The sequence below is a fragment of the Haemorhous mexicanus genome, chromosome 5 (genome assembly GCF_027477595.1).
Source record: "Haemorhous mexicanus isolate bHaeMex1 chromosome 5, bHaeMex1.pri, whole genome shotgun sequence".
Taxonomy (NCBI): domain Eukaryota; kingdom Metazoa; phylum Chordata; class Aves; order Passeriformes; family Fringillidae; genus Haemorhous; species Haemorhous mexicanus.
This window is the reverse complement of record NC_082345.1, coordinates 72,530,205-72,555,422: the sequence shown is the minus strand read 5'-3', so window position 1 is coordinate 72,555,422 and position 25,218 is coordinate 72,530,205. Positions and strand designations below refer to the sequence as shown.

The 25,218-nt window shown below is 45.3% G+C and overlaps 2 protein-coding genes and 1 long non-coding RNA gene across 6 annotated transcripts in view; 2 read left to right on the top strand and 1 right to left on the bottom strand.

Moving 5' to 3' along the window:
* The first annotated feature begins 780 nt into the window (after positions 1 to 780).
* LOC132327886 (endonuclease domain-containing 1 protein-like) lies at positions 781 to 7,030 on the top strand. Of its 2 annotated transcripts, none has more exons than XM_059847556.1 (3): positions 781 to 813; positions 2,869 to 3,190; positions 5,206 to 7,030. In XM_059847556.1, the coding sequence occupies exons 2-3, from the start codon at positions 2,903 to 2,905 to the stop codon at positions 5,746 to 5,748; spliced, it is 831 nt and encodes a 276-aa protein (XP_059703539.1). In that variant the 5' UTR covers positions 781 to 813; positions 2,869 to 2,902; the 3' UTR covers positions 5,749 to 7,030. The 2 variants fall into 2 exon arrangements, with proteins under 2 accessions (XP_059703539.1, XP_059703540.1); XM_059847557.1 differs by lacking the exon at positions 781 to 813 and adding an exon at positions 1,179 to 1,310.
* A 1,346-nt stretch (positions 7,031 to 8,376) lies between these two features.
* LOC132327888 (interleukin-2 receptor subunit alpha-like) overlaps positions 8,377 to 25,218 on the bottom strand; it is a 19,978-nt gene continuing 3,136 nt past the window's right edge. Inside the window, exons 2-8 of one of the 3 annotated variants that reach the window (XM_059847560.1) lie at positions 24,065 to 24,118; positions 19,301 to 19,486; positions 18,978 to 19,091; positions 18,464 to 18,691; positions 16,671 to 16,724; positions 15,756 to 15,828; positions 13,966 to 14,488 (exon numbers count right to left, since the gene is read on the bottom strand). In XM_059847560.1, coding sequence (XP_059703543.1) covers positions 15,776 to 15,828; positions 16,671 to 16,724; positions 18,464 to 18,691; positions 18,978 to 19,091; positions 19,301 to 19,436 — 585 coding nt within the window. In that variant the 5' untranslated portion in view covers positions 19,437 to 19,486; positions 24,065 to 24,118 and the 3' untranslated portion in view covers positions 13,966 to 14,488; positions 15,756 to 15,775. Of the gene's footprint in view, positions 9,613 to 13,965; positions 14,489 to 15,755; positions 15,829 to 16,670; positions 16,725 to 18,463; positions 18,692 to 18,977; positions 19,092 to 19,300; positions 19,487 to 24,064; positions 24,119 to 25,218 lie in introns of those variants that run through there. The other 2 variants (XM_059847559.1, XM_059847558.1) reach the window with 2 other exon arrangements.
* The window catches only part of LOC132327889 (uncharacterized), a 21,177-nt gene continuing 19,104 nt past the window's right edge, over positions 23,146 to 25,218 (top strand). Inside the window, exon 1 of the long non-coding RNA XR_009486640.1 lies at positions 23,146 to 23,519. This is a non-coding gene — a long non-coding RNA (uncharacterized LOC132327889). The remainder of the gene's footprint in view (positions 23,520 to 25,218) is intronic.

Here is a 25,218-nt window from a genome sequence, read left to right as displayed (position 1 = left end):
CTCCTCCCAACCTCCAAGTTACCCCCAGCCTCCTTGCCAGCCTGGCAGTACAAAAAGCAGAAAAGGCCTTGCCCTGTGAAAACCCTGCTCAGCAAAACCAGAAACATCTCTGTGTTCAGCAGAACTCCAAAACACAGCTGCACTCCTGCCACTGTCAAAAAAATTAACTCTGAACCCAGCACAACTATCAGCTCCATGCCTTTGTGCAAAGACTATCTCCAGCTCTCCTGTAGACTCCTAAAGTACTGGCAGGTGCTCTGAGATATCCCCAGAGCCTTCTCCTTCCCAGCCTGCTGGGATGGGGCTGTCACACAGCCATGGCAACCAGGCAAGAGAATATTTGTAGCCTGGCCATTGGAATGATGTTCTGGGAGGCTGCAGAAGAGCAGACTGTGAATATCTGAGTGTACTCAGAGTCAGGCCAGTCCATCCAATGTCACCAGAGATGTTCTGTTGGGCGCAGAAACACATGTAGGTGCTGGAGCAGCAGCAGCTGCACCTGGTTGGATTGATGAAATGATCAAGGAAGTCACCAGACCCTGTTAGCTGGTCCTGACATGCCATGCTGCAAGCCAGCAAATTTGGGAGAAATTCTGGGGAAGCAATAGTCAGCACATTTCAGGGTGAGTGTGCACGTACCACCTAAAAAAAAAGAAAAGAAAACTTCTGTATCCTATGGTATTCCTTGATTATAACAAGGGGCAAATTTATGCCTGGGTATATATTGCAGTGGCAGTCCTGAGGATTCAAACACTCCTTTCTTCAGGGAGAAGACAGAAGGTTCAGCTGCCTCTTCTGAGACTCTGCATCAAGGTAAGTTCTTGCTCCTTCCTCACCATTGACTCCACTAATCAGAGTCTTTCCTGACTTTTTGAAATAAATGTATTTATGGACAAAGCCTAGGCTGCAGTGCTGGGCTCCAAAGAGGAATCAGAGCTCATGCATGCATTGAATTTTGCAGCAGTTTGGTATTTTCTGTCAGTTAGGAGGACAAGGATAGAAGCAATGATTTGGTAAAGAAACTCGAGCCAGATCACCTGAAAATTAACACTAAATTTTTGAATAAGATGGAAGGGGGAGATTATTGACTACTAAAGCTCCACCCATGACCTTGCAAAAAAACTATGGACAAACACAGGTGTGGTCTGAACACGTGGGAAAATTAACTCAAAGGCCTTCTTGGGAAATCTAACACTGCCTCTCCCTGAAGAGTATATAAACCCAGAGAGTCTGAGACTGCAGCAGAGGCATTTGAGACTCCTCTGCCACTTTGGGGCTGCGAGCAGAATCCTGTGTCACTCCTTCTCAAGGTAGGCTGTTTTCTATCTATCTGTTCAGTTAGATATTACCTTAGTTGGATGTATTTTAATCTCATAGAGTGGGTCATGCTGAAGGACTTCTTAAACTGTTCTCTGCTTGATTTGGGGCAGCTTTGGGCATGCTCTGCAGAGGACTGTAAAAAGTCCTGACTTGCAATTGCAGTTCTCAGTTTCCAGTTCATTGGTCACCACATTCCCGATCCAGGGATGAAAAGGAGGAAAAGGACCAGATATCTTGGGTCAGAGCAGGGCTGTGTGCAGCACAGCATCCTGAATCCAGTGGAAAGGGAGAGATGAGGGGCAGGGAGAAGAACAAGACAAGGGCAAATGTGCAAGGTGACTTGTCAAGCCTTCAGCAGTCCTGAGCTCAGCCCCTTGCCAGCCCAAGGTGGGCTTTGTGCTTTAGAGGCTGTGGCAGCTTTGTCTGCCAGGAACCCTTTGAACTGCCTGTCCCAGCTGCCTTATTCCAAATGCTGATGATATTAAATCTCTCCAGTGAGTGTCTGGCAATGCAAATGAAAGCATCCCTGTTCTCCCAAACCTGTATGGCCTTTGAAAGGAGGCAAAGCCCCTTGCTTGCTTACCAGCATCCCAGGGAGCTTTTCAGCAGTTTTCTCATAAAGGAATTACCTTACTGACTGCTGAAAATCTCATCAGCACTGAGAAAGACAAAACAGGAGAGGTGGCTGTCCAAGAAATTCCTGCAATGGTGCCTTTGCCTGTACAGGGAAATCAATCAGCAAAGCTGAAGATGGGCATCAGCAGGAATCCCAAGCCACCTGAGGGGCAAGAGCTGCCCCTCAGGGCTTGCATTGCAGCAGCCACTGTGCTGATAGGATAGAGGTGTTATCCCTCATGCTTGCTGCTGCTACCATCTGCTTGGCCCCTTCATTTGCTCTCTGCATGTGTCTGCAAGTTCAGAGTCTGGGGTTGGTTAACGTGGAAATGCAAGGTGAGCAGCAGGACACCCGTGGCCCAATGTCAGCTGAGAGGCAGGACCCCAGGTGGATCAGTTGGGGTTCAGTATTGGGTCTGATTGGAAGAGCTGAGTGTCTGTGTGAACCTGGATTGGGCCAGAGACCTGTAGGAAGTGCAGCATTGCTGTTCTTTGCCTGCCCAATGCCCCATGAGGTTAAAGCCCAGCTCAGCATTGCAGGGGGCTGAGCAGAGTCCGTGCCCAGCTGCAGGTGTCTGCTGTGGGCAAGTGCTGAGAGCAGGAGGGAGGTGGGAAAAGGTGACCTTGTCCCAGGGCTGTGCCTCACTTGCAAGATCACTTTGCTGTGAGAGCTGATTGCAGTCCTGGTGGGTTTGGCTCCTTCCTCCCACAGGCTGAGTGTTCCCAATGATGCCTCCTCTGGGCACCTAAACCCTCTTTTAGCTTTCACCCTTATTGCCCTCATGATTTTTCCATATCCAGGATGACTGAAATGACTCCTTTCCTGGTCTCTCATAATCCCCTCCTCTGCCAGCTCTGTCCCCCTGCACAAAAAGGCTCCAGGCCATGACCTGCTCTCTCCAAGCTCAGTGTCCCTCTGCATTTGCCTTCCAGGGCAGCAAGAGCCCTTCACTGAAATCCTGCCACCATGCTGGGGCCGCTGCTGCTGCTGCAGGTGTTGGCCAGCTGCCTCTGGCTGGGACACAGCGAGGTGGTGAACTCCTTTGAAAGTTGTCCTCAGTTCTTCTATGCAGGGCTTCCCCCAAATGATGCCCTGAATCCAAAGAACCCAGCCTGGATCTGTCAGCGCTTCAGGAACTCGTATCACTATGCCACCCTGTACGACAGAGACAGGAGAATTCCAGTGTACTCTGCTTACAAATACCAGCCTGGAGATGCCAAGAAACCTCCAGAGTGGTGGATGGTTGAGCCCCAGGTGAGCGTTTCTCTTACAGCAAATCACTCTCCAGCCACTCAGAGATGAGCTGCAGCATTTGAATTACCACTTCTATTTCCTAACAGCCCACTACGCTCATGCATATGGACACATTGGATAGGAATGTCCTCGTTTTGCTTCAAACCCCTGCACCACATGGTTCCTCTGATGCATCTGAGACATCAGCAGGAGCATGAGATGAATCACATCCCAAAGGTGCCCAGCTCTCTGCCTTCACCTGACAGGAACAGCAAATCACATTTCTTTGCACGACATGACAAAGTCAAATGCTTCCCCTCCCTGTGCCCTGCTGTGCTGGGTGACCAAGTGATGGGGAAAAGGCCTCCAGGAGAGGCTAAACTTGAGGGACCAACAGTCCTGCTGGGATCTGATCCCCACTTTGCCCTGTGCTGTTCTGCATCCCTGGCAGAGCTTCTCTGCTCCCAGTGAAGAGCCAAACAGACTTGTGAGTGGTGTTAGTGAAGTGAGGAGAAACTCAGAAGGGGGTGAGGTGGCCCAGGGACAAAGCCTCGAGGGAAAAGGCACCGGAGATGAGAGGGTCAGGTTAACTGGGGAGGAATCTCTGGAGTGACATTTCAGGCAGTGCAAGTGAGGAGCATCAGTGCTGGTCCATTCAGAAGGGTGTGATCTCCATCCATGTGCAGTGACCCCTGAGCACCTTTGGCTGAGGCTTGGTCCAGAAGGATCCAGCAGACTGACAGAACTGCACAAGCTCTAGAGCCCTCACCAATGTCCTTCAGACAAACTTCAGCAGAATTGGCCACGCCAATTGCAGAAGAGAAAATGAGGCAATTCCTGTCTTTGGTAAGGACAGAGCATCAGGACAGCATTTGGGAGAAGGTGAGGCAGAGAAGGAAGCCACATGCCCTACTCCAGGGGAAGGCTAAATATGTTTCTGTAAACATGAACAAAAAAATGTTGAAGTTATGAGAAAAAAATAATCTTTTCATTTTTTGCATAGGAACTTGAACACCTAATCTGGTCTTGCACCACTGAAGCCTCCACATTCTCTCTGTCTGGAGAATCATAGAATGGTTTGTGTTGGAAGGAACCTTAAAGACCATCTCAGTCCAACTCCCCTGCATGGGCCAGGACACTTGCCATTAGACCAGCATGCTCCAAGCCCTATCCAACCTGGCATTTTCCTCCTGGACCTTGGACCCAGGCCACCCAAAAATCTTTGACTTTTTTAACTTTCTCCAGAGGCATTTTTGGAGTATTTAGTTTCCCCAGGACTTTTTTGGAGTAACAGACCCCTCTCATAGGCTGATCATTTGTAACAACTTTTCAGTAATGCTTCAGAAAATGCTCCTTGGCCCAGATCAGCTCTGAGACATTCCCAGCACTGCTGTAACAGATTCCATTCACATTGAGATCTTTTTGCTTACTGAGCAAAACTGTTCATCCCTGAATGAACTGCAGCAGTCCCAGGGAAGCCTCAGCACCAGGTTTCCTGACACTGAGGTTTCCTCAGCACCTGATTTCCTGACACTTCTCCCTGTGTATGGGGTTATAGTCCTGTATTCTAGGACTGGGGTGCACCTGTAGAAACCACAATAAAATCACAGAATCACAGTGTGGTGTGAGGGGATCCAGGGAGAGCCCTGGGCAGATTTAGGATGTGGAGACAGAAGGAGAGGGAAGCAGATTTGGCAGGGAAGGTGTCTCACCAAAGTAACCTTTCAATCCTAGGAGTGGGAAATGCTCCATGTCTCATGCATGCATCCATGCTTCCAGCACAGGCTGCAGACTGGATCACAAAGGTCACAAGTCAAACTGAAAGCAGTCAGATTCAGAGCTGCTTGCTCTTGAAATCTCTTGTATTCATGCAGGAGGGGCATGTGTATGATTTCTCTCAGATTCGTACGTTTTTCAACACTGAGATGACAAAATATGGGATCTTGACCATCAGAGACTTCTGCTCCAGGGAAATCTTCTCCATTATTCCAATTCCCCATTCTAACACCTCTTTCTCTTTCTCTTTCTCTGTCCAGCTCATAGATAGAAATAGTCTTCCAGACATGGAAAGGGATTGGATCCTCGTAGAGCAACACATATTCACCTTAGACCAAATCAAAGACAGTCAGGCTATTCCTGCCGACTACAAAGGACTGAAGGGTTTGGACCGTGGCCATTTGAGCCCCAGTGGCCACCAGTTCAGTAGAGAAAGCAAGATGGCTTCCTTCACCCTCACCAACATAGTGCCCCAGGACAGCAGCCTCAACAATGGCAAGTGGAACACCTATGAATCTAAAACAATGCCCAAAATGACCAAGGACTGTAAAACCACCTACGTGATCACGGGTGCTGTGCCTGGGAACACCTACGTGTCCGATGAGAGGGTGAACAGACCCAGCCACATCTGGTCAGCTGCCTGCTGTCTGGATGACGAAGAGCCCAAAAATGCTTGGGGGGCCATTGCTGAGAACGACAGGAATGAGGTGGAGGTCCTCAGCCTGGGGGAGCTGGAGAAGAGGTTGACTGAGCTCTATGGTGGAATGGTTACTCTGTTCAACAACGCCTGTCCCCGGCAATAAGCCTCCCATCCTCAGTGGAAAAGACTCAGTGGCTTTTTCCACGTCACAGAATCACAGAATGCATTGGTATTGATGGGACCGTAAAACCTTAAAGATCATCTCATTCTCACCTACCTGCCATGGGCAGGGACACCTTCCATTGCACCAGCTTGTTCCAAGCCCTCCCCAGCCTGGACTTGAACCCATCCAGAGACAGGGCAGTCAAAACAGCTCTGAGTAATTTTTAGTCGTACCACAGCCTGTTCAGAGTAATTTATGTCTTTATAATATCCCAGCTAACTAGCCTTCCATCAGTATGAAACCATTTCCTCTTCTCCTGTCACTCCATACCCTTGTCCAAAGACCCTCTCCAGCCCTCTTAGAGATCCTTGAGCTACTGCACTCTCAGCAGTCTTTCCCAGGCTGAACATCCCCAGCTCTCTCACCCTCTTTCCAGAGCAGCCAAGCTCCAGCCCTCGGAGCACCTTCATGGCCTCCACTGGACTCCACTCCAACAGCTTTGTATCCTTCTTGTGCTGTGGGCCCCAGAGCTGGAGGCAGCACTGCAGCTGGGGTCTGAGCAGAGCAGAGGAGAGGGGCACAAATGTCCTGTGCAGAGTCTGTGCTGCTTCCTTCCTTCTCTGGTGTGTTTCCAGCTCTGTCCCTCGGGGCACCTCCTCCTCTGCTCAAAGGCACAGAGATGTGGGCAGAGCCTCCAGCTGCTTTGCTTTGCTGCCCATCTCAGGAGAGAGCTCTCAGGAACGAGTCCTCTCCTCCTTAGCTGTCCCCAAGAATGTGCAGCTGACTTGTCCCTCACCTCCTTAGCAAGGCTGTGGCACCAGGTCCCCTCAGGTTGCCCAGAGATCCTGTCTGGAGATCTCCATGTCTGGAGATACCCAAAGCCCAACAATACAAGGACAACCTTCTCTAGCTGATCCTGCTGCAGCCTGGAGTCTGGACTAGAAGATCCTGAGAAGTCCCTCCAAAACACAGCAATTCAGGGATTCTGTGATCCTGGCACATGCTTTTGTTTGCTTGCTTTTGGAACTGCACCTTGAGAGCAGCAGCTGTTGGATCAGACAGGCAGGCTTTGGCATCAGATCCATAGAGAGCTTTGAGCAGCCAGAGCTGAATTCCTGGGATGCACTCCTTGGACACCTTCATTCTCTGCTCTGCTGCTGAAGCTTTTCTGCAGATTGATGGGCACCTGATTTGGGGAAATTTTGTATTCAATGGTTGTCAAAATCAATGTGTGCCCCATCAAGGAGTTTGCAAGAGCTTACAATAAAAGTGATTTGCTGCAGTGCTGGATTGCAGGGTCATGTCTTCTATAAACCACAATTTTCTTCTCACTGAAATTTCTAGAACCACCAGTAAAGTCACATTGCCCAGAGCATCCTTGCAGGACATTGGGTCTGCAAATGCAATCAGAGGATGCCATAACACCCTCACAAGTGTCAGTATCAAACACCAGTTCTTCTCCTGTGAATGGCATGAACAAAGTGGGCCAGGGTACCAACAGCTCATGCAAGCTGTGTCACTTTCAGAGGTTCCAGCTTGGGAATGGACATCTCAGCTCAGGAGCTGTTGTTCCTTGTCCTGCTGGGTCTCACCGCTCAGCCAGGACCAAGCTGGTTGAGGGCTGCAGTAAAACACAGGTTGTGGTGCAGAGTGATGCAGCCCCCTGCAGCTGTTTCCAGGTGTGCTGATGTCCCAGCAGCTGTGACCGCAACCAGCAGAGCTGCAGGCCTGCCTCAGCTGCATAAAGAGCTGCACTCTGGGCCCCTGCAGCTGCCCTGAGCTTTGGAGAGCCCCACTGGGGCTGGCTGATGTGCTGCAGGATCCTGGGCAACAGGCAGCCCCAGCTGGGCCAGCAGCCAGAGGCCAGGCCCATTCCCCAGGGGCAGCTCTGGGGGCTCTGCACACCTGAGCCCAGGGCACCAGATCCCAGGGCAGACACGGGACATGGCCTGGGAGCACCAGGGAGTTCTGCTCCTGTTGCCTCCAGCTGCCATGGGCACAGCAGCAGGAGCCCTGTCCTGTGCCAGCTGGGCTGCACAGACCCCTGGGAGAAGATTTTTCTTTTAGGAGAACAAAGTGAGCACATGACTCTCACTGCCTTTGCTGGACAGCTCCTGCCATGCCAGGTCCTCTGCCTGGATGGAATTTTTCTGCTGGGATCAAATGCTGACACAGCCCCTGATGGGATCAAAGCATCAGAGTGATTTCAGGCTGAGGCCCCTCTGCAGACACCTCTGCTGTACCTCAGGGTATGGCTCCCTCTGACTTGCTCACCCACCTCTGCACACTGCCTGGGGCTTGAGACCACACTCATCCTCACCATGACTCATGCCTTGCCTCGCTGCCCCTGCTTTCCAGGCTCTGGAGCCACTGGCTGCTTGATCATCTCCATCAGTCCCTCCTGTATGAAGTTCCCAGGCTCTTTTCAGGACCTTTCCTCACGGCAGTACCCAGAAATGCCCTGCCATGCACAGCAACATTGTGAAACACTTGGGAAGGCCAAGAGAGAAAGGAATCATCTGAGTCACTTCAAAATCCCCTTTCTCCAGTGCAGCAATCACAATGGAGCTTACATTTCCCTGAATGTGCTTAGTTTATTTCTTGGGAATATACTCAATCCTAGTCACCTTGAGAAGCAACATCAAATATTTTATTTTGAACAGAGTGGGAGCATTGTGAATACCACAACCCCTCCCCAGACAGTGCAAAATTCCTCTGGACAAAACAAGTATTGGCAGAACTCCTGGACTAATTCACTCCAAACCCTGTTTGGGAAATCCCACACATCTTCCTTCCTAGAGTTCCTAAAAAAATAGCCATTCTCAGACAGCAGCAGAGGCATTAGAGAGTCCTCTGCCTCTTTGGCAGAAATGCCCTGCCTTCCTCAGCAGGAGGTTAAATACTTGGAAAGCACAAAATAAAGGATCAGCCTGGCTGCTGCCTTCCCACAGGCATTAGAGGTGCTTCCCACAGGAACTCAGCTTGGAGCTGAGCAGAGGGCTGCCCCAGCTCCACAAGCATGCTGCCAGGCACCTTTCATCTGGCATTGCCTCTCTTTTCTGCTCAGCCTGCTGTGATGCAGCCCCCTGGGCAGTAGGGATGGAGCCCTTTGCTGAGCCCAGAGCTGCTCCATGCCCACGGTGGGGTGGAAAGCCCCTGTGTTCCCTGGGAAGATGCTGCTGCACGGCCATGGCAGGCTAATTTTGCAGTTTGCTCTGTGTCTGTCCATCTTTGGGGAGAGCTCTGGGCTCCAGTGTGTCACAGGGATTTTAACCAGCATAGGAGCATGATTTTTGCTGGGAGCTTGAGGAGACACTGCCACCTCAAGCCACTTCACTCCTAAGTGTTGCATCACCCAGCTGGCTTAGCCCTTTTCCAGTGACACCAGGGGTACAGATTGCATTAAATGAACCATTTGTCAAGTGCTGTTCTGGAAGTGAAGGAAACAAGAAAATGAAGACATTTGTATAACCTGGCCTCTGCTGGGCAAAACTCCTTTGGTCCACCCAGGATTATCTTTGGCTGCTCATTGGGAAGGCAGCCTGGGAGCTGCTTCCTGCTGCTTTGCCATCCCCTGGTCAAAGGAGATGCCATCCCCATCTGCTGGGTCAGACACATGGGAGCTCCTAGATCTCTCTCATGTAGGCAGCAAATGTACTGTCTGTGGTTCTGCATGAAACACTTTCTGTTTGTGGCACTGCCAGGCCAATCTCCAGCTGCTCCTCCAGGGAAAATGCACAGCTCTTCATCTCACCTGCAGGGAGAGGCTTTTTCCTGGGAACTGATGACCAAAGGCATGAAGGTCATTTCTGAATCTCACAGGAGGTCCTGCTGGGAATTTCCTGTCTTAAATTAAATGCTAATCTAGAAAAAGGAAAGAAAAGAGTACTTTCAGTAATCTAAGTGCTTTATCTTTCTGGGAGCTTTTAGAAGAGAGGACAGTTAAATTTATCAAAACACAAATATTTATTCTCATGCATTATTTTTACATCCAATGTCAGAATGAGACACTAAGTAAATATTAGATGTTTGCTTAACCATCTTAGTCTCTGGATACAAAGGCCACACTTTCCTATAATGAAAGTTGTAATAAGATTAAACCTGCTTTCATTTCTGAGGAACTCCTTATCAGTTGTGTACCTGGATGGGATTGGGTGAAGTTACACTCCATGTACACAAGAACCATTAAACCTATTCAACACAATTACACCGTAGGAGAGATTCCATAATTTTTTTTTTTGGTTGGTTAGTTTTTTTACTGTTGCTCTTGGTTATTGTTTGGGTTCTCCATTAATGGGATTTACAAACTCAGCTTTCACACAGTGACTGTGCAAATATTGGAGCTCCAACAGCCAACATCAAACTCCAAATATATACAGTGTTTTATTCTTTCAGATATATCCTTCCCCAGTGGATGGCACTCCATTTAAGAGTGGCTCAGCAAGTTTATCCAGGTGATTATTTATGCCTGTGTAAACATCAGATCCATTCTAAGGAATACTCCAAGGCCACCACAGGAGCTGCTTCTGAGAGTTCATGTCACATTCACATTTCCTCTGAAAATAACAACTGCTTCAGCAAAAGAAGTCTGATTTTACTTGACATTATTTTTAAGGAACTGCTAATTTGTGATTCACTGTGAACTCAGAGCCTCCAAATGCTTCATAAGCTAAAGAACCTTCCAAGAAGGCAGAATCATATAGCAAAGAGAACTAAGAGAGAAAATACACTCAAGATCAGCCTGCTCTGTCTCAAGTGCTGGACTGATGGTTCTGATGTGCCAGTGGGTTTGAGGGATTTTACATCAGATGTAATCAGAAAATGCCAACACCCTTGAATGGCAGTACTGTACCTTGGGAGTGCAAGTTGGCATCCTTGGCTGCTAAGTTTCTTCCAGTTTCAAGCATGAGATGTCTTCAGAAAACAGCAGTGTAAGAGTGTCAGACAGATTGTGATTATCAGTGAGCACAGGTGAGGAAGGCAAAACATGAGCCATTGACCACGTAGTTTGGGAATGCATAAGCCAGCTCTTGTAAATACACATGCAGATATTCCAGGTTAACATATCACATCCTTTTCTTCTAACAGCTGCAGAAAACTTGTTTTAAGCAACTGTAGTGCTATGAGAAAAGGGGAAAAACACTTCCTGGGTCTTCATTTAATTATGGAATGGTTTGGATTTGAAGGGACATGAAACATCATCCAGTTCCAACTCCCTGCCATGAACCTTCCACTATCACAGGTTGCTCCAAGCTCTGTCAGAACTGGCCTTGGACACTTCCAGGGATGGGGCAGCCACAGGTTCTCGGGGCAGCCTGTGCCAGGGCCTCAACCCCCCCACAGTTAAGAATGTATCCCTAATACCCCATCTCACCCTGCTCCCTGGCAGTGGGAAACCATTCCCCCTTGTCCTGTTACTTCATGCCTATGTCCAAATTCCCTCTCCAGCTCTCCTGGAGGATCTTTAGTACCACTGGATGTGGCACCAAGGTCTCCCTGGAGTCATTTATTCTCCAGGTTGAACACCCCCAGCTGTCTCACCCTGGAATATGGCTGCAGAGAATCCAAACTTGCCCGTCTTTACCCCATGAAGTGCAGCAACACACATCACTCCAGTGATGTAACTCCAGTGTGTGTAACACACACTTTCCTGCTCATGTGGCACAAGAGGAGCACTCCTATATAATGTGCATAAAAATTTATCAGTGACAATGGTGGTGCCAGAATTTTCTATATGAAAGCATTATATGCCAGGTAAACTCATAAAATGGAAATCTGAGAACTAATCTTAAAACACATCTCTGTTTGCAGAGCACACATTAAACTTGCAGGTACTTTCACATCTGACATAAATTAAAAGCCCTCTTTTAAAACCAACTGGTATTTTTATGTTTCTAAGTCATCTAGAAGACAGCACTGTCAAATGGAGAGCTTCTCTCTGAATACCCCCTGCCTGTGTGAATGGCTACTCCCCTCACTTCCAACATGGACCTCTTCAGGGTTTGTTGTCTTTACTGCCATCCAAGCCTGTGGACCTTCTCAGAAGAAAAGGAGGAAGGAGGAAGAAGAGGAAATGGCTTCCTATTTACTCTTGCTGCCTGTACTTTTCAAACCCTCCTTCTCATTCAGAGTGGAGGCCCATGTCACAGAATCACAGAATCAATTAGGCTGGAAAAGACCTCCAGAATGACTGAGTCCAATCTTTGACCACCTTGTGGCACCATGTGCCATGTTCAGTAATTTCTTGAACACTTTCAGGGATGGTGATTCCACACCCTCCCTGGGCAGCCCATTCCAATGCTTAACCACCCTTTCAGTGAAGAAGTTCTTCCTGAGGTCCAGTTTGAACCTCCCCTGGTGCAGCTTGAGGCTGTGTCCTCTCATCCTGTCATTGGTTCCCTGGGAGAAGTGACAGACCCTCACCAGAGTTGCAGAGAGCAAGAAAGTCTCTCCTGAGCCTGTTTTTTTCTGGGATAAACAATCTCAGCTCCCACAGCCACTCCTTATAGACTTGCCCACTAGGCCTTTCATTAGCTTCCTTGTCCTTCTCTGGACTCACCAGCACCTCAATGTCTTCCCTGAACTGAGGGGCCCTGAACTGGACACAGGACTCAAGGTGGGGCTTCCCCAGTGCCAAGCACAGGAGGGCAATCACTGCCCTGGTCCTGCTGGCCACACTATTGCTCTTACAAGCCATGATGCCATTGGCCTTCTTGATCACCTGGGCACAGCTGCTGTCACCAGCCACCCCTGGTCCTTTCCCACTGGGACACTTTCCAGCCACTTTGCCCCAGCTTGTAGCACTGCGTGGGGTTATTGTGGCTGAAATGTGGGACACAGCACTTGGTCTTGTTGAACCTCATTCCATTGGCCTCCCACCATTGATCCAGCCTGTCCAGATCCTTCAGCAGACCCTTCCTGCCTTCCAGCAGATCAACATTCCCAGCATACTTGACATTATCTATGAGCTTACTGAGGGTTCATGCAATAAGATATGTAGTACAAATAAATCCTATCCCAAAAGGAATAAAAAAGCCATGGGAAATACAAACATCAAGTCTGTAGAGTGAGAATAACTCAACAGGAATACTAACCAGTAAAGCAATGACACATACACTCTATATTGAAACAGAAAACTAGACCAAAACCTCCTCATGTCTTCTGAATTATAAGGTAAGGATCCATCCCCTTTGGCTTTTGTCATATGACATATAAGTATATGTAGTTAATCTGGTCAATTTGGGCATTGTTAAAGTCAATGCAGAGTAACTGGTAAAGACCCTGAGTCATTTGACCTGTATATATACATAAATAATTATATGTCTCTGTGTGTGTATAAATAAAAACATATTCATATACATATATTACAGAATAATAATACATGTATTATTATATATAATATGTAATTATTATATATATATATATATAGGCAATAGGGTGAGAAGAACTGCTCTCCAAAGGGACTTGTTCCTCCCCACTGCCTGCCTGAGACACAGATATGTGCATTCATGTAGGTGAAACCCATCTTACCCCTCTGAGCGTGGCTAGAAAAAGGCAGAAGAATATTGCAAATTCCCAATAATAGCCTGTCCTCAGATGCTTTTGTGCTGGGCTCTCTCACTCTCTGCAGCTACAAAAGGAGCTGTCAAATTAATTGGCTGCCATGATCTGCATCATCCTTGTCTGAGCTGGAGGAATGATATAGGAACTGTCATGGAAGGCACAAATCCAAAATAATTGGGAAGAGGGGAGTGATGATGAGGAATGCATGTATATAGGAAACCATAAGGGAATCCAGTCAGATTTTCAGCTGCAGTGGGGTGAAGGGGTTTAATTTCCAAGGGGAACAATCTGAGGAGAAAAGTGTGCCTGTGCTTGACCCACCTGGATGGGAAAGAGGCAGGGGGACATCAGATGTCCAGCAAAGCTGCTCTGTTTGTGGGGAGGATGGTGTGTGGGCTGAAATGACAGTGGCACCATTTAGTGTGCATGGGAGAATGGTCCATATGTACTCCTGGTGGCTTGGGAGGGGCTGCAGTTATATTAGAAACACATCTGCTGTGTGGTAGGAGGAGAAGTGGGTTTGGGAAGCAGTTTCAGGCAGGGCTCTTTCCCCAGCAGTCAGTGATGGGGTGCAGTCCTCCTACCAGCACTCTGTAGTATCAGTGGTATTTTTGCCCCAAGGTCTGGGAGGAATGATGAGGAGGACTCCATCTCATCAGAAGGCTAATTCATTACTTTATTATACTATATTATTCTATATTATATTACACTACATCTAAACTGAATCTGCACAAAGCACTCAACTCAACTGCCCAGCATCTCGTGACTGTCTGCTGACCAACAGTCTGCACACACACCTGGCCCTGACAGGCCAAGGAAACAAAACACCATTGCTTTGGGTAAGCAATCTCCACACTGCATTCTGCTTTGGCACAACACAGGAGCAGCAAATGAGATAAGAATTGTTTTGATCATTCTTTTCTCTGCTTCTCTCACTGCTTCTCTCAGGTTCAGAGAATGTGAATCCCACACTGTAGGTGGAAAGTCATGCTGTCCCCATAAGAGTTGAGCTGTAACATCTTCTGCCACTTTCACACATTGGATTTGAGTGTCCAGGCTCCCTCCTCATTTGCCACTGCTGGTCTTGGGGTTGTTGGTACAATCTGGTTTCTTCTGTGGCAAGTCATTAATTTCACAAATTTGCATCTGAATGCCACAATTCCCTGAGAAGTCTTCCCTACAACAGGAAAAATGCTTTACTACAGATGGGAAATTCAGGTTTTCTATGGTTTCTTATATATTTACTATGAGAAACAACAGAGTATTTTTGTAGAAGACACCATTTGGGGTCTCAGTTACTCTTTCATTTGTCAGTTACTATTTCATCTGGCATTGGCTATTTCACCTTGGTTCCACCTCAGAGCCAGTACAATGTAGATCATTCTTGACACTTTGTCACATAGCACATTTTCAGAAATCCTACAATGGCCCAGGCAATCTGCACTATGGTTGACTACCTTCACTAAAGCATGTTTCAAAGCATTTTTTACACTTTATATGGCTTTATCCAGCCATGAATTGACAAAAATCCACTTTTAATGTGGTTTCACGAGGTCCTCCCTTCCCACTTTTCCAGAAAAATCCCCATTCAGCTAAGAAGCAGCAGTGATTAGTAAGGAACATGAAGAGAAACAGGGATGAGGATTAGCAAAGAGAGAGGAGAAGAGGAGAATTTCCAAATGTTAAATAGGAACATCTTGGCTTAACTAGGAAGGGGAGCCTGTGAACAGGAACAGCCTCGGTGAATCTCAGTGTAGTAACAGAAACAGGGAGGAGGCCAGACTGAAATAAATCTGAAGTACAAAGTTGTCATGACACAACTGTGAAATTAGGGGGATGTAAGAAACAAAATTACGTGGCTGTGGTGGCAGATGCTTCCCCACACTTCCCACAGTTTGGCCAGAGAGAAAAAACTGATTGCGTAATCTATCAGAAACAACTATTTGCATGGGTAACCTTAATTTTCCCACAAAGTTAATATCCCAGCCACTAACTGAACTGCCATTCTCAGTTCCACAATGGCTGGGACAAAGACTGCTTTTTAGCATTACAGAATCACAGAATTATTTGGGTTGGAAGAGATCTTAAAGCCCATCTCGTTCCATCCCCCTGCCATGGGCAGGGACACCTTCCACTATCCCAGGTTGCTCCAAACTCCATCCAACCTGGCCTGGGACATTTCCAGGGATGAGGAGTCCACAACCTCTCTGGCAAAATCTCTGTTCTGAGATTTTTTGATTTCAAAAGCTCTGATTCCTCATTTTCTTGTGCCAGTATTTAACAGCTGAATCAGACAATCCCAAAACCCAGGGTCATATTTAACACCAAAAATGTCCAGAAACCTAAGCAGTACAATACAGAGAGGCTGATCCAGTTGATAACTCTTCCACCTCTAGGGATTTTTTTGGTCAGATTTCACATTTTCCTCATTCTGTCCCACTTACCTTATTGGCTGCTTGGTGAGTCACACAAAGGCAGTGGGAATGATAAGCAGAACAAACCAGATAGCTGTAAAACCTGAAAATCAATATGGTTAGCACCTGGAGTTATCTTAATTATTACATTTACTCCAGCTGGGAGAAACAGGCAAGATCAGGGATGGGGTCTCATCTTGCCCCTCTGCCCAGAGGCAGGAATTTTTCCATGTTTCCCCATTGCTCCCAGGACCCAATCAACTAGAGATTGACCACAGGGACTGCTGTTGTTGTGGTCTCTGGAGGAGTTTGCAAGACTCCTCCTTCCCTTCCTTCACCTCACTCCGTTATTCCTTCTCACCATAATGTGCACTATAGTTTTCAACAGACTCCAGCTGGAATCAAGATCCCTGTGCAAAGTCTTGAGCATGTGCACAGTCAGACATAATTTCTATTTCATCAGCTAATGGCTGAGTAGAAGATGGGGAAGGGGAAGAAGAAAATCCCTTCAGACTGATCTAATGCACTGGTGAAGAAATGTTCTATTTGCCCATCTTTTTTTATTCCTTTGAAAATGTGAAAGAACCTCAGCATTTAAATATTTACATTTTTTTCTGCTTTTTTTCCAGTTGAAGTGATTCACAGAAAGTCTCAGAGAAGAATCTGAAGATGGCTCCATATAAAAAACCAGACTTTTGGTTGATCTGTTTTCTTTTACATTCCTTACAAATATTTGAAAACTTCTTTATAAAAGCTTAAGTGCTTAGACAATCTGTTTATACTGTCTTTACTAACTGCTCACACAATATATGGATATAGATTTGTCTTGCAGCATATTTAGTAGCTCTTCTAACAGAAATGGATCTCTTTGGAATAGAATGACAAACTGAAACACCAGCTAAGTGCTCTGGGTGGTGGAATGAAGTCTTTAATGAAATGGCATACCTGTAACTGGCAGTGTCCCTGATGAGGAAGGGAAAGAGGACAGAAGGCTCAAACCTAAGGAGAGAGAGAGAAATGATTGATTTTTGTATCAATTTGCACTTCTGATGAAGAGCACCAGAGCAGTGATGAGGACAGAGTCGGGCAAAGAGTCAGCTCATTCCAGCACCAAAGCAGTTCCGAGGGTGGAGTCTGACAGCTCTCCCTCTGCACAGAACACTTTAAAATTGCCATGTTTGTTTCTTGGCCATCAATAGAACTTTCCAGCCTGGATACCAACACATCTGCTGACCTCATACCTGTTAATGGTGGGCATAAAGTGAACTAGAATGAGATCCATCTAAGATCTTTACTTCATATAAGACTGGAAGGATGACTGTCAAGGTGTCAAGCTAGTACTTGAAAACATGGTTTCAACCAGGACCTGGTTTTGTCCAGAAATGTAAGCTAAACCTTCCCTGGTGCAAGAAATTAATTGAATTTCTCTCTTATCCTGAAAAGGAAGCTCTGAACTTGCTCCTATATGGGGCAAGATTTTTAACAAGACGTCCTGTAATAGTGGCTTCCTGATAAATTTTTTATGCTGAATGCTGAAGGAGAGCTGAGAAAGTTCCAGCCTCATTACAGACATCAGATCATAATAAATACAAAGGCAACACTTTAGGGGAATAAACATTTGGTGCTCTATTTGCAAGGACCTGACCTTCCTGAGGTTTGGGAGCATTTTGCAGGAAACTGGAATTACTGTTTCATTAAATTAAAGGCCAAAGGGACTTCTTTTGTTATCCAGTCCCATGTTTTTCACAATCCCACTTTAAAAATTCTAAAATATTTGTAATTTTTAAATTGCTGTAATTCCAATAGGCTGTATTATTTTCTATGACAGGTTTGTTGATGGGCTATATCTATCATAGCAAGAAATTCTTTTATCTGGATAGCACCAAGTGAAATTTTCAATGGTGTCATGATGGAAAAGACCAGACACAAAATTGTAACTTCTGTACCAGGAACACTCTGAACCAGGCACCACAGGGGAATAGATCTATGAAATAGGGGAGAAGGTCCTGGGCTGATGCTGAAACAGTGTGTGCAGTGGTCTGGTATGGTCACAAGGGCAGGAATGACAAAATAGGCTGAATTTCTCACTGACAGCCATTCATTTTACAGATATAAAAGCCACAGCAAACTTTCACAAAGAAGAAATCTGTACATTTTCCTGGAAATGTGTGGAGTTTCTCCCGTGAGTAGGGACACCTATTTAATGGTTACTTCCCAAGGGATTGAGTGAAGGAATCTGTCTGTGTACATTATGATCATTTCAGTGGTAAGTTACATTTGACTCCTAATCAATACTATTTCTTTTGTTTGCTTTAATATAGGTATCTTGATACAGTTTTATATTAAGCTATAATCTGCTAGTAGTTTTTTTAATTTTATATTATAGTAAGTAATTCTGATGAAAGTCTTTTGTATGTTACCTCCTGTTCATTTATCTTAATAAACAACTCCTTTTTATATAAATAAATCTGATTTGCCATCAACAGAACTTGCAGGACAGAGTGATTCCTTAAATTTAAACTGTTGACAAAATCTGAGGCTAAGGAAGGATTTGCCTTCATTTCAACCCCTTTCTGTGAAGGTGTTTAAACACACAAGGGAGTTCTTTCTTCCCCTCAGTGGCAGAGCTTCCTTAGTAAATTTTTTGAAGCTTCCACTCTCCCCATGACAGCTGGGGGGGTCTGAACCCCCCATGAGCAGGTCAGCACATTGCTGTGGTGTAATCACAACCATCTTACCTGGCTCAATGGTCTGTGGTGGCTGCTGGTTGCTGTCATTGGTGCATCTCATATCAAGGTGGGTCCAGAAGGTTTTGCCATCCACTTCCTTGCACATCCTGCTGCCAAAGGTGGGGAGTCTCTTCTCATAACCTGTCTGGCATTTGAAATGTAAGACTTGTCCCACGTAATGCTGTTGGGGCAGCCTTATGGAGGCGTGTGGAATAGTCTTGGGAGGACCACAGAAATCTGTGGGAGCACAAGGCAGCACATGGTTAAAGCAGACAGATTTTGCATGCTGCTTCTGTTCTTGAAAATCTTAGAAAGTATAGACAGGCAGGACATAGCAAGCCTTTCTAATTCTTGGTTAGGATGTCAAATACTCATTTGCTTATATTGTATCACCTGATTCAGCCAAGATATTACAGAAATAGTTTCTTTCCCTCTGCCTGCAAAATAATTAAATATTATTCACCATTTTTACACTACTTCCATGGAAATTAGCAGGAGAAATACTGAATGAGCTCTTATTTACCTTTTGGTTTGGACTCTGAAAGGTCTTCTTGCTTCTGGGGTGCAGTGCTCATTTGTTCTGTTTCTGGCTTCTGTGTAAGTTCTAAGTCCATCATTGAGGACAAATTTTTCATATCTGTGGAGAAGTGACATTTGTTGAGTTACAGCAGGACAAATATCAGAACAAAGGGCCAGAGCCCCCAAGCTTCTAGAGGTTGGATAAAACTGTTTCAAGTTCTAACTTAGAAAAATAAGCACAAAAGATCTTTTGTTAATGTTTTATACCAAGTTACACATGGAGGAGAAACACCTTTATGTATAGAAAAAAGAACAACACTCACTCACCAAAGCATTTAAATGGTTGGTATTTCCAAACAGCACCCTGCTGTTCAATCTTGCACTGAATTCCTAGGTATGCACTAGCTCTTCTGCCATAGCCAGGGTCACACTCATAGTACAGTTTGGTCTGTGGTGGATACATGTCAGCAGTAACATCAGCAAATTCAGGAGGTGGAAGATGTGGGCATACACCTGCAAATAGAAAGCCTGAGGATCAGGACAGCCTGGCACTTTACTTTATGGATCAAGGACTGCCCCATTCTCAATACCAGACATGTCCAGCAGATGGACAACACGAAACATTTTCTTAATGAAGAATCATTATTATCAACATTTTCTTAATGAAGCTTTACATAATTGTTTTGGAAAGCAGCTACCCCCACCAGAGTGTGCAGCCCTCAGTCTATGGGGAGAGGCACAATAGGCAAAAGTAAGCAATTAAGAGTTGCAGTTGTCTATAAGCAAACATTGGGAATGGGCATAGACTCTCAGTTCTGTCTGAGGACACCAAAGAGCAGCTTACTGTGAAATAAGTTTGCAAACCTAAGTATAACTTGCCCCAAAACAAGGACGTGAAGTGTTGTGTCATCAGCAAATCAAATATAAATATACTTCTCAATCAGTTGGAACGAGTTAAGTTAGATCATTTCAATGCACTTGAAAAGCCTGCTCAAGCTGAGCTGGGGACCCAGAGGTTGATAAAGGCACTACTTAATGATTATTTAAGGCCTAAAGGCTGAGAAATTAAAAGATCAAATAGTCTGGTTGCACCAGGCCTGGCACTCCGGATCTTTGAGTGTATGGTCCGTGGTCCTTTATGTTTATGCACAACAGCAACAGCTATCAGGACTGAAACTTCTTAGTCATCATATCCTCACACTTTCTGCAGCCATAATTAATGCAGCCTTGGCAACTAGCAGGAATGACTACCAAAGGCCCTTGAGTCCCTGATAGCTGTTCCTCATTTGGTGTCTGCCCTTGACTCCCAAAGTGGTTTCTCCTTGAAAGACCAACAGCAACTCAACCTGTGACTCCCAGCTCCAGCCCTGCAATGCCCATTTCTTTCATTTCCTCACTTTCATATTTTCTACCCTTTTTACTTTATATTGTCTTGCTGTTTAGTAATTTTGAAGAAGGCAACAAAAAGTATGTGAGCAGTTTAACAGCTAATCTGCATAAGGGTTGTTTTAATCCCCTTGTACCTTTGTGTTATCAAAGGATTTGCCTTGTAAACGACATCAGACTGTGGCTTTGAGAGAAGCGACTGCACACGAAATAGTTAACCACATGGTTTACCACAGACTGTCAGGGTGATTAAAATTAAAGAGTTATCAGATCAGCAGCAAGTTGAGATCATGTACTCTCACTTTCCCTGAAAGCTAAAAGCTTGTTTCCCTCAAGACTTCAAAAGCCTCTTTGAAGCAGATTGCAGATCTGAATCTCAGCATAAGGCACTCCAACCTACAACTCATTAGTCTCTTCTTAAGAAAACCCACAACATTTAACCGACTCAACATAAAGGGCAAACATTCTTTTAATTGATGATCAGATGTTGGGTTCTTCTGAACTTGCACACATCAGACAGGGATTGTGCAGAAATGGTGCACTTTGGAGAAGGTGAACATCCACAATGCAGCTGGATCACACACAACCTTCCTTGGATCCAGCCTTTTAATTTCATCCACATTGCTCTAGTTCTTGTCTTCTCACATCTAAATAACTGCAGTATCTTCCCTGACCTTTACAACCATATTCCTTTCTCTGATCCAAAAAGAATTTTGGAAGAGGAATTTCCCAGGTCTTGGTGTGACCTTGTGCCTGCTTCCCTTTGACTTTTAACTGCTTCATTGTCACATAAAATATTTTGCTCCCATTTTCAAGAACCTTCTCCTTTGCAACCATCATAACCTTTTAAAACACTAGCTTCTCCCATACTTCTCACCAATGTGTTTGATCAAAGTCATCAACTTTTGGGTTTATTGTTGTACCTCACACTGGGAGGAGCTGTGAATGTATACAGATATTGCAAAATATCCTTTACCATGATTCTCTTAATTGTCTCAAAATATCTTATATGCCTTCAGAAGTGCTTCTCTTTATGTGGTTTTTACTCCACTTTCTAGAAAAAGTAGGTACTCACCATGTAACCCATGCACCCTCCTGCCAAGCAGTTTTAGAGAGTGAGAAGATCCTCCCTGAGCCTCCTTTTCTCCAGGCTGAGCTCCCCCAGATCCCTCAGCCTCTCCTCATCAGACCTGTGCTCCACTGCCCTTCTCTGGACCTGTTCCAGCATCTCCACATCTTTCTTCTGTTTCATGTCATGGCACCTCCTGGAACAGTTTGGGAAAACTGCAGAGAGGATGCAGACCTAGTGAGGTCTGGACCATATTGACCTCTGGAATTGTGCCTAAAACTTCATTCCATCTTTGTTCCCCTGGAAACTACATGGTTTGCCCCTAAAATCAACATCCTTGCTGTGTGAGTGGGGAAAATAGCCAAGGGATTGGAAAAATCCAGGGAGTACGAAATGGCAGGGTAGATTTTTTTTCTTCACCAGATTTCTGACTTTTTTCATTTAGGGAAGATTAGTTTTGGTTTTGGGGTTTTTTTGTTGTTTTGCACCTTGCTGGTAATTAGCCAATCAACTTGTTTGAGTTGGCACAATATGAAAATGTCAATCTTTTAAAAGGCTCAATCTTTTAAAAGGCCAGCACATCTGGGCATAACCTGCCTCACAGCCTGTGGTGTTCTACACAGCCTGGCTTTCCCTGGATTCTGCATCCCTCCACAGCTGTTCCAGTGTTGCCTTCCTGCTATTACTGGTTTGAAATACTGCCCTCACATTACCTTGAGATGTCTTGTTGTTTTGTTTGCCTCCTCATTTTCCCTCTGCACTTATTCCAATTTTTCATCCCCATGACAAGGTGTTGTCTGCCACTATTTACTTCTCTTGCTATCCTGATGTTCACTGTTCTCTCATTCCTTTATCCACAAAATTCATCCTCCCCTGCCAACTATCCTCACTTCCCACAACCCAGAAATGTCTGGGGACTCCATTTCTCTGCACTTAGAGGTAGTAAATGGGCCAAACAGATAGGCTGGTGTAATTGTGTTCACAGGGATTTAACCTTTCTGTCAGTTACAGAATTATGAGAACACTTAGCTCTCCTAAGGCAGATGGGGATTTCTGTTTCTCCCCATATTCATGGATTTTTGGTGCCTACAGCATTTCTGGAAGTTCTAGAGGTGATTTCCATTATTATGATGGAGTGGATGGAGACAAACCCTGGAATTAAGGGACTTGTGAATTGAGACAATAGACAGCCATGAAACACAGAAACTAAAAAGTAGTTATTGGTTCTGCTGGAGTGTTCCCTAAACTAAGTTTGAAAAGTTTTTTGAGACCTGCAAGCCTTGTCATCTGTGACCTGGGGTGTCTGATGCCATTTGAGATGTCTCAGGGCATCTGGGGTTTCCACACGAGCTGTCAGATATCACACAGGAGATACTGGAGGGAAAGAAACCCAGCGTCTAAATCAGCATCAGCTCTTTCAGATTTCTTCCCTCACGTTTCCCATTCATCTGTGTTACTCACCCAACCACAAAACTGCTCTTGGTGGGTGTGCTGGCAGTACCAGGCTTTGTGAAACCCTCCCTCCTGTTTCTCTTCCATGTCTGAGCTGGCAGAGCAGTGAGAGATGAGGCTTTAAAACAACACCTTTAGTCCACAAGAAGTGAGTGTGGAAAATTCGTAACAGGTATTTTTAGTGCTAGGTAAAACACAGACAGTGAGTCACGCCACACTAACCTAAACTCAGAACTTCCTCTGTCACGTGGCTGTGTGTCACCAGCACTGACATTATCCTGATCTCAACTTAAAGCAGCAAGGTGCAAAAATAGGACAATTTTCCCCTTACTACAAAGGCAGTAGGATGGGGTTGGTAGGAAACTGGATGCTCTGAAGTTTTGGGGAGAAGCAGTGGAAGAAACCAGGCACTACACACACCTGCCCAGTTCAGAGATGAAGAGCACCTCTCCCCAGAGACAACAACAAATCAAACCAGGTGAAAATGAAGATACTTCCCCAGCTGTGCCTGAAAAGCTAAATCAGCTCTGGGGATTTATGTGCTGTGAGAAACTGGGCTCTCTAAAGGGTTCAGTCTCATGAAGATGAAACTGATACAGGCAAAGCGAAGGAATTGATACCAACAACAGGACTGAAAGGGTAATTAACTTTTTCTTACTTCAAAACTTATCCTCAAAGGATCCTTTAAAAAGCAAGCCTCAGCTCTGCAGGATTCTTTTTCCCATTAATGTAATTTATTGCTTATGTATATTTGTAAGATGGGAATAGATCCCAAAGGTGGGGTTGGGGTACAGACCCCAACTTTATTGTAATTTGCCTGTGAGATTATAATTAACTGTTCCTTGGATTATAAAGAAATTATGTTAAAAAATAATTTGAGTAATAGTGAGTCTGCAGTAAGTGGCAGAAATACAATGCAGATAAAATGACCAGGCACAAGTTTTAATACAAGCAGCAATGGAGGAGACACCAGTCTTGGGGGGATGGAGGTGGGTTTGAATATTCCCAGCAGTAGAGAACAAGAATGTCCTGTTCTAAGGATCTGGCAGTTCAGTCCCTGCTGAGTTTGCTGTGCCAGCACACTTTCTCTGTTCAAAAAACAGTGTAAAGTAAAGTGGAATATGAACTGTCAGGAGCTCTAGGACCACAGAAAACTGGCTTTGGGAGAAATGCACTTCTCTTACCTCTTGGCTTAATCCTGCTGACCAGCTGTTTGCTATTGACCTAGGCAGTGGAATCTAATGGAAAAAAAATCCATATATAACAAGGCTAGAGCATGTTGCACAGTGGATTAAGCTTTGTCATGCTAAGCATAATTTATCCTCAGGAATGTGCCTTCTTAGCTCCTTCTGTGAGAAGTGGAGCTGGGCAAACCTCTCAAGAGCACAGGAGACACCTAATTTACCTTCTCCAAAGCAAAGCTTTAAGGTGCTTCTCTCTTTTTATCAGCTGCAGTGGTGGAAGAACATTCTTCCATGCTCACATTAACAATCAGAGTGGTTTACCTGATGCACTGATGGATCTCACACCTGCCCTAGCAGAGAGGCTGGGCTGGGGACTTGAACTCAAAATGTGGAATTGGAAGAGGGAACATTAGCAAAAAAAGGAAGAGGAAGGAAAAGTAGCCTGAGCACAGTGTGCTGCATAGAAAGTGCATTAAGTAAACAATGGGGAACATTTGTTTTTGATTCTGGGTGTTTATAACATCCTTGGTTCTGTGGTAAAGCCACGGAGCTCAGACTCTGAATGTAACCATGGCACGTGGTTTTGTAGCAGAACACAGAGCCAAGGTTTGAGAATATCATACATGAAAGCCTTGCTTTGGTGTGTCACACTTCTGCTTAAATAGACAATCTCAGTAGCACACATCTCTTTGACATTTTCATCTAAAAAGAAACAAAAATTGTCTTTTTAAACAACAGCAGAGATACAGATTCTTTCCTTTGTCTGGAATTTTCTCAGCCTTGCTTTTTGTAGGTCTGAAAGAGCAGTAGAGTATATCCTCTCTGAAGATAACTGAATGGTCTGACCAGTGTGTGTCCCAGACTTGGAAAATTGGAAAAAAGGTCTAGTGGGGAAATTTTGAATTCAAATATGCCCTAAGGACTCATCTCACCTGACTTAGAGACAGCATGGTCATGGAACTTTGCCCTGGAGATCTCAAGAGTAAGACGGAAATTTTCTGCACATGGCAATGATTTTTCTGATGTCATGCAGGAAATATTTTTCCACATAGAGAGGGTTCTATATTCTTTATGGGAAGGCTCACACTTTACAAATCAAGAACATCAAGAAAAAGCAACAGATGACAGAGTGCTGCTCCCTTGGCAGGGCTGAG

Coding starts and splice junctions, on each gene's coding strand:
- LOC132327886 (XM_059847556.1), top strand. CDS start 2,903: ATGCTGGGGCCGCTGCTGCTGCTGCAGGTGTTGGCCAGCTGCCTCTGG. Junction 3,191..5,205: donor GGTGGATGGTTGAGCCCCAG/GTGAGCGTTTCT, acceptor TTCTCTGTCCAG/CTCATAGATAGAAATAGTCT.